Source organism: Ciona intestinalis, chromosome 4, assembly GCF_000224145.3.
Source record: "Ciona intestinalis chromosome 4, KH, whole genome shotgun sequence".
Classification (NCBI taxonomy): Eukaryota; Metazoa; Chordata; class Ascidiacea; order Phlebobranchia; family Cionidae; genus Ciona; species Ciona intestinalis.
Genome location: NC_020169.2, coordinates 1,177,727 through 1,185,644, shown reverse-complemented (window position 1 = coordinate 1,185,644; position 7,918 = coordinate 1,177,727). Strand labels below are relative to the sequence as shown.

The following is a 7,918-nucleotide window of genomic DNA, read 5'->3' as shown; positions in this document are numbered from 1 at the left end:
GTTCATTGATGACATCATAGCAAGTTGCGACGCAACACGTGATGTAACTTGGATTCGATTTTCCTTTACATCGTTTACAGCCTGTTTAATGATCATGTTAATAATCTATATGGGTGAGGTCCTACTGCACGCCAGAGAACTTGGATTTAGAATCGAGTTGGTCTAAGTATCGCTGTGTTAACAGTTAGGAGATATTAAGAGTGTACTCTCTTTGTGCAAGTCATATTTGTCACCACTCATTTAAGATATTAAACAATACACATACTGTCAATCATGCCCACGTAAAAATGAAACGCTGTGTTTACTTTCATTAAACCCACAGACATATATATATAGGTAGGTGGACCTTTACTGTTTAATAAAAAAAGTCAACAGTCCGTAATGGTATGGTAGGAATATTCTCAGAAATGAATTAAGTTCCACTACATGAACTAGTTTTAGTAGTACAATAGTTATTTAGTATGTAGCATAATATGCAGTATGCTTGATAATGTATACAACTATACAGTGTGATTCAAATATTCAACCCACTTGATTGTACAGAAGTATTAAAAGTTCTTCATTCCTTGCAAGTAAGGCTTTTTCCTGAGCTTTGTTAAAAATCCACTTCCGAACAGCAAAGTGGGCTCTTTTGTGTTTGGATGAAGCCATCTTTGCATGTTTAGCAAGGCTCTCATCTGATCGCAAACGGCAATCTACACACATCGAATGTTTAAGTATGTCATATATTTAACATCAAAAAAAAATATGGAGCATAGAGATGTAGGAGCATAGACGCCAAGTTTTTGCATCATTTATTGTTAACCTTGCAAAAGTAAACTAAATGCTCTTTTTTTTCAGTTGATTGTCAGCTGTGTTTTATTAAACGTTTACATTGGAATATTCCTATTCGTATTTTGACATAACTACACTGAGACTGACTTACCAGTTGTTTCATACAGTATGACAAAGTTAGCATACGACAGACTTATTTTTACTTACAGAAATTTCTTTCTTTTCTCACAAATAAACAGAAAAAAGGCAGAAGGTTGTCAGGGAGATCCAATGAACCAACAACTTCCTGAAAGAATCGCAACAACATTCTATAAATACTTAATCCCACATACAGATTTTAAAACATAAACTGCCTATAGTGATTTAATGAGATTAGAACCAGATATACTATTCTATTATACACTCTTAATATTTAAACAACTTTATTAAATTACTTTAAAAAGTATCTATAGTATGCTATGAATTGCTACCATATATGAGTTTAGTGCCATACAACATGAAATGCCAAGTAACCTAGGAATTTGGCCACAGTTAGCCCATTACCAAAAAATCTATATTTCGATGTTAAATGTCACCTAAAATACACTACATGACTACAACATACTTTTAATGTTTCTTCAGTTGTGAGATGTTTTTTACACGACACAGAGCTTTGGTTTGGAAGATTTATATCAATATCATCAGATTTCTCTTTAACTTGTTCCGATATTCCATTTACTTTATTCTGAGATGTCTGGGGTTTTTCAATTTTTTCAAACTTCGGTTTCGTCACTGAAAATAAATTTAAAAAGTTAAATAATTTGGCTAAAAAAAATACATATAATATATTCAGAATCTAGAAATTTGACTACAAACTGAGTAAAATTGTTTAGTTTTTGATGGTGATTGTTTGAACAAATGTTGGAAACGTTTACTTTAATATATATGGTGTAAAACGGTTTAAAATTTTATAATTTTTTTCTGCAAATTTTTAAATAGTATATATATAATATATATAGGTAATAGGTATAGTAAAAATAAATATCAAAATAATTTTACCTTCACCCAGTTCTTCATCTGCATTATAATCATGAGTTTCAGGTTCGTTGTTATCTGGCTCATTGTCAAAAGATTCAATCTTAAGGAAATCCATCACGATATCACATTCCTGTATCACTCGTCGCTTGAAAGCTGGTAAACATAAGCATAAAAATATAACATGGCACTAAACAGATGAAATGGGTCCTTTAAACATACTTCTGTAGTTCTGTGCTTTGGTTACTGGTATTAGATAATTGGCCCATTAAATTTGGTTTGGTTTAAAAACACAGATAAGAGATAACCATTTGTGTGCAAAGATGAAATTTATCAAAAATCAATTCTTAAACTATTGTAATGTTTTTAATTTTATTTTAGACTTATTGTATTTTGAGTTATATGCTTCATTAAAACTTGTATTCTTATACAGCACACAGAAATATAAGTGGTAAGTAAAATCAGACTTATGGGATATTTAATGGCAATAGTATACGCAAATATAAAACATGAGAAGCCGCTTTCTATTCTATTGTATATATGTGAGGTCCAACTAATCAAACTTACTTTCTTGTATGAAAGTCTCCAACATTGACCTCCTTCTTTCAAGTTGTTGTTCTGATAGTTGAAACAACTTTTTGCTCGGAAATTTTGGGTAATCAAACTCAACAAAAATTTTCATCAGTTCCTCGTACATGAGAAGGAACTCACTGTATCGCCGCTTCATAACTAATTTGCCTTTTAGATGAATGCAATATACCTGTAAAATAAAACATATAAACTTGTGTAGATATCAGTCTGTTTATGTATTTATTTACCACTTCATACAATAGGCCTACCATACATAATTTTTTTAAACCTGCATGGCATGTTTACAAGGTTAAAGGCTTAAAATTTAACCTGAAACTGACAAAAACCTAATTTCACTAATTGGACTAAAATCTGTTTTATAATATATATAACCTTTATATGGGTCATGCAATGATTTAGACTTAAGTACTTAACTTATCTTTATGGAACTAAATTCTACAACTTACAACAAATTTGCTTCCTTCCTCTTCTACATGTTCATATTCTGGAATATCAATCTCTATCCTTCGAATATCATCATAATCATAGAAGAAATCATCATCTGGATCAAGACGTTGCGCATCTTTTGCAGGAACAGATATCACAGTCATTCGAAGCTCATTTCCACCAGCTTTGATTAACTCAACCACTTGACGATGAGTGGAACCTTCCACACTCTCACCGTTGCTAAAATAATATATTTTTAATGCACAAAAGAGTGACAAGAGTAAGACACTCTGTTACATTGAATGTGGCATGTAACGTGTTAAATTGGGTGACATTTGTAATTTATTTTTTGTATAGACACACTTTGTAAAAATGCTTGAAATTAAAAAGATAGTGAGCCAATTAAAGCATATCAATACTTACACTTCTAAAATCCGGTCACCAGGCCTTACACCTGCCATTTCTGCAGATCCATTCTCTAATATAGCACTCACATGTTGTAGAGGTGCATATAGCACGCCATTGATGCTTTTCAGTTGGCCTAAATGCACATTGCAAGTAAAAGACACTATTGCTAGTAAATTAAAAAGAAGTATATATACAGCCTTCAATAATGTAACATTTCATCATCCAGTGGCTGGCAATGACAGTCGTTATCAAAGGCGAGTTCTGTTTCTTCATATCTCACTTTGTGGGTGATATTTAAAGAAATATATATTTTTTATTCTAATGCACTCTCACACAGCAGGGGCCTCAAAGCTGTAATCTCTGGTCTTGAGGCGATAACTAATGTCGTGACGCCTGATTGCAAATATAGTGAAGCTATTAATCTTTTCCAACAAGCTTAGAAGCAACAGTTAATATATTGCTTATTGTCTATAATATAGATATATTTAAATATACATATTGTGTAGCAAGACTAGCAACAGTTTATATATTGCATAGATGGTGGGTATAGTAGCCATTAGGCCATAGTACATTACATACCTCCTTCACTAACTTGTCCTCTCACATTAAAACCAAACCCAGTGTCGGTTTTCTTAATGGTTACTTTCCGGGGGCCTTTGTATATATCCTCTCGACGTTTACTGTAATAAAAATAAAAATTATATATGGACAAAAGGCTTCAAAGTCACAAAGGTGTAACGCTAATCAAGAGTCATATACATATTGGGCAGTATAATATATATATATATATTATAGATAGATTAATACACAATTTATTGAGACATAAATAAAATGAGCATATTGTAACAAATTGTATTCTACTTTAAGAAATGTGAATAACTAAAAAAAACACGGATATTACTTAAAAACTCACCGATTATTGCCAGACATTGTCTTTATCTGTTTGAATACTGTCTCTATAATAAATCAGTTATGACGACAAGTAATCAACAATTTACAAACATAAGTCATTTAAGTCTGAAATTTTTATTAAACTTTAAAGATATTATAACTTAATAAATTACAAAACCGATAATAAACAGATCTAAAAAAATACATTCTATTACGTATTGGCAAAAATAGTTATATTATGTCTATGAAAATAATACCAGTGTTGCCCGCTAAATAAATAAACGCAAATGTTATAACAGAGATACATAAATTATAACCGCTTGGTTGTGTTTAAAACGTATTTATTAAGACAATTAGGTTATGCATAGGGCTTTGATCATGTGGTTTTTGAGTTCGATGCACCTGTGTTTTGTTTGAATACAAACTCCTATTAAACGGTAGTTTACTTAAATGGGAATTCCCCTAATCCAGAATAATCTTTTTTGTACATCATGCTCGTCATTTTAAAGGCATGACTAATTAGGGGCATGAGGTTTTTATAGGTTTATCACAGCCAATTTTATTTAGTTGTATATTGTTTTACCACAGTCAGTAAGTTATTAAATATTGCAATACTAATATTACATTATTGTACATACAATGTTTGCCTGTAATTATATTGTAATATGAGTCCTTGGTTTTTTAAGAATGATGATTACTTTTTTGCGGGTTTAACTTAGGACTGAAATTATCATTCTTTGAAATACAAATACTATATTGGGCTTTGCTTATTTTTGTTTAGACTGTTGATTTTTATAAACAGCAGAAACTGTGGTGTTTTGTAAAATACTGGCTTTGTTTTGTCTGATCTTTCACTGGGTATGTCAAACTCACGAGTCGTTGTCGATGATGACACAGGGTTTGAAGAAAAGCAAAGAACAGCATGCTGGAGGGTGCGATCAGAATTAAAGAAATGTATTTTGGAAAGTGACTGCGTCGTCAAACACAACCGAAGCATTAAAGATTGCTTTTCCCCTTCTGCAGAAGATGTACCAGATCAATGTCGTAACCTCAGATATACTTACATGCAATGCAGGCGCTCAGTTTTGGATATGAGAACACGATTTCGGGGAAGGAAAGGTGATATTGGTTGACAAACTTTATTGAAAATAATCGAATATAAAATTGGGTACACCATATTTCTGTTCTCAAATATCACAATAAACTTCAAGACTTTTTGTTGGTTTTACTTTATTGCACTTTCACACTAAAACAAGCCATCTTGTGCATAAATGGGCGAACAATAGCATGAGTTAAAATATGGAAGGACTATAAAATAGTGAATTATTTTCCTATTTTAACATAATTTCACCAAAAACACATTAACCCCCTCAAATAATCCATGAAACAACCTTTACAAACAGCATTATAAATATCCAGAAAACATCTCAAAAGTAATCATAAAAACAATTTCTAAATTTAATATAAAGCCAGTTCATTTTTCATCACTGTGCTTCACCAATCCTTTATCAATAAGATCAGGGATTTCCACGGCAAGCCAAGGTCCAAGCTGAAATAAACAATAATCAAATTTATCTGAACAACTTTGTAACGTAACCCATAGTGGTATTTAACCTTTTATTATTCATTTTTGGCAAAGGGGCAATAACAATAGTACAATTGTTTATTCTATACCAGTGGTTCTCCACATTTTTTACTCAAAAAAATTTTCCATTTCATACTTACAGAAAAAAATCAGTCAGTTTAAGTAGCTTGTGTGTCACCTAAGAGACCTTCATACTTGGCATTTGTGGTGGTGATACGGTAGTACCATACCATGTTCTACATTTATTACCCTATGATAAGAAGCAGTGTCATAGAGTAGGGGTGTGCAACCTGCGGCCCGCGAAACCAGCTACATATTTTGCTTTGAATTTATTCGGTGTGACAATAAATTTATATACATAGCATTTTTTTCGGAAATTTATGCGCCCCAGCTTTATATTTCTGCAAAGAGATAACCACCCTTAAAATAAATTATAAGATCAAAGACAAAAATACACTAATATTGGTCCATGCAAGTCTATGTTAAATTAACGTTCGCCCCACGGGTATACTCAGTAATTTATACTTGGCCCTCATGTGACAAAGGTTGCACACCCCTGCCATAGAGTGTAGAATGGCAAAAGACATTTATGTTAAACCCAGAAACAACTTGAGACTCAACTTGAGTCACCTAAGTATCATACAGCTCTTAAATGCTGACAGTGATCAGTTCCAATTTTAATGTGAACCTGTTTCCTACATTTGTCTGTTCAAATACGACATATCTCTCATATCCCCTACTAAATGGTAAATATAACAATATACACAGTACAATATTTTTCAAACATACATACCCCTAAAGCCATGGCGTGTGCGATTCCAAATTTTGGCACATTTCTTGCCCACAGTGGTTTGAAATGGTCAGTTAAACATATTTTTCCACCCCTGTACATTTTCGCCGTTTTTCCATCAAGTTGAGGTAATGCAATTTCAGGTGCAGTGGTTGGGTAGGTAATAGGGATCTAAAATAATAAGATACTGCTTGTGAATGTTCTAATCTTTAAGGTAAACAATAAAAGAGGTAGCTAGTTCCTTATTAATATGATTACTGAGGATAATTCTTTTTCTTTTAAGTTGGTTTTGAAATATAAAGTAAAAATTCTTGTTTTTGAAATATAAAGCAAAAATTCTGATAATATCTGACATTCTAACAATTATTCAGAAAATATGAAATATATATATATATATACCAAGAAAAGATATATAATATATATATATACCCAGAATATCATCAGAATTTAAATATATATATATATATATATATATACCCAGAAAAGATAAAAACTTACATCAAATTCAATTTCAAATTCATATTTTTTTAAATCTTTGATAAACCAACATTTCCCAAACCACTTTGTACCATCCTTATTCGATTCAAGTCGAAACCAATCGTTGTCATTTTCTTTGTTATTTTTTACGTACTGTAAGAAACATCATGGATTAAAACACAGTTTTAAAATATTACGAGCCTTAACCAAGTAGGCTACTGCATTTTACATTATGGTAAAAAAATGGAACAAAAGTTTTGAAGGCGATTTAATTGAAGCTATTATTCAAAAATGTTAAAAATAGTAAAAAGATGGATGATTTTGTTTAGTTAATTATAAACTGAAACCTATTTAGTTGAGGTAATCTGAAAGTCGATAAGCCATAAGACGAATGCACAATGAATGATAACAGATCTAATTCCAAAACATTCATTTTTGTTCTAAATACCATGTAACGATATTAAGTAAAAAAAATTATTACTTTATTTTTATTATTAATTTATTTCTTTACTTTCTGTGAAACAAAATTTCTAATACTAAAAAACAGTTCTAATATTCGTACATTACCAAAGAGTCAACAGGCCATAACATGTAACACTTGGTAAATTGCTGAAAAACTGAAAATACTGAACTGTTATTAATGAAAGATATTCTTCTTTGAGTCGCTTAACCCATTCCTCTTTATCACGTGGTCCACATTTTATTGTAAGAAGTGGAATATTTGATAACGTCTTCTTTGTCGCTGCATCTACCATCCTTCTGAAACTTTGTTACTACACTTGTATGCAAAGCAATTTAACACAGGTAAATAGAACAAAACACTTCAATTGTATATACCTGTTTTAATAAATTAATAATTTGTCCGGCGCCGTGGCGTAGTGGTTAGCGCGCCTGCCTGTAACCATTAGGAAATGGGTTCAAGTCTCGTCGCTGCTACCATTGTGGGCGTATGTGTCCTTGGG

The 7,918-nt window shown here is 31.7% G+C and overlaps 2 protein-coding genes across 3 annotated transcripts in view; both read right to left on the bottom strand.

Annotated features, from left to right (window-relative positions):
* Positions 1-7,918, bottom strand: part of LOC100178144 (sorting nexin-27-like) — a 20,457-nt gene that overhangs the window by 2,555 nt on the left and 9,984 nt on the right. The window contains exons 2-11 of the mRNA XM_026834074.1: positions 4,127-4,230; positions 3,793-3,893; positions 3,229-3,346; positions 2,826-3,045; positions 2,356-2,548; positions 1,813-1,944; positions 1,379-1,545; positions 982-1,060; positions 532-695; positions 1-81 (exon numbers count right to left, since the gene is read on the bottom strand). Of these exons, the coding sequence (XP_026689875.1) occupies positions 1-81; positions 532-695; positions 982-1,060; positions 1,379-1,545; positions 1,813-1,944; positions 2,356-2,548; positions 2,826-3,045; positions 3,229-3,346; positions 3,793-3,893; positions 4,127-4,143 (1,272 nt within the window). The 5' untranslated portion in view covers positions 4,144-4,230. The remainder of the gene's footprint in view (positions 82-531; positions 696-981; positions 1,061-1,378; positions 1,546-1,812; positions 1,945-2,355; positions 2,549-2,825; positions 3,046-3,228; positions 3,347-3,792; positions 3,894-4,126; positions 4,231-7,918) is intronic.
* Positions 5,230-7,796, bottom strand: LOC100180518 (ubiquitin-fold modifier-conjugating enzyme 1-like). 2 transcript variants are annotated; one of them, XM_026834323.1, is made up of 5 exons: positions 7,589-7,796; positions 6,978-7,109; positions 6,483-6,650; positions 5,830-5,939; positions 5,576-5,653 (listed from the first exon to the last, which is right to left on the bottom strand). In XM_026834323.1, exons 1-4 carry the CDS (start codon positions 7,709-7,711, stop codon positions 5,868-5,870), a joined length of 495 nt encoding a protein of 164 aa, XP_026690124.1. In that variant the 5' UTR covers positions 7,712-7,796; the 3' UTR covers positions 5,576-5,653; positions 5,830-5,867. The 2 variants fall into 2 exon arrangements, with proteins under 2 accessions (XP_026690123.1, XP_026690124.1); XM_026834322.1 differs by lacking the exon at positions 5,830-5,939 and having other exon boundaries at positions 5,230-5,653.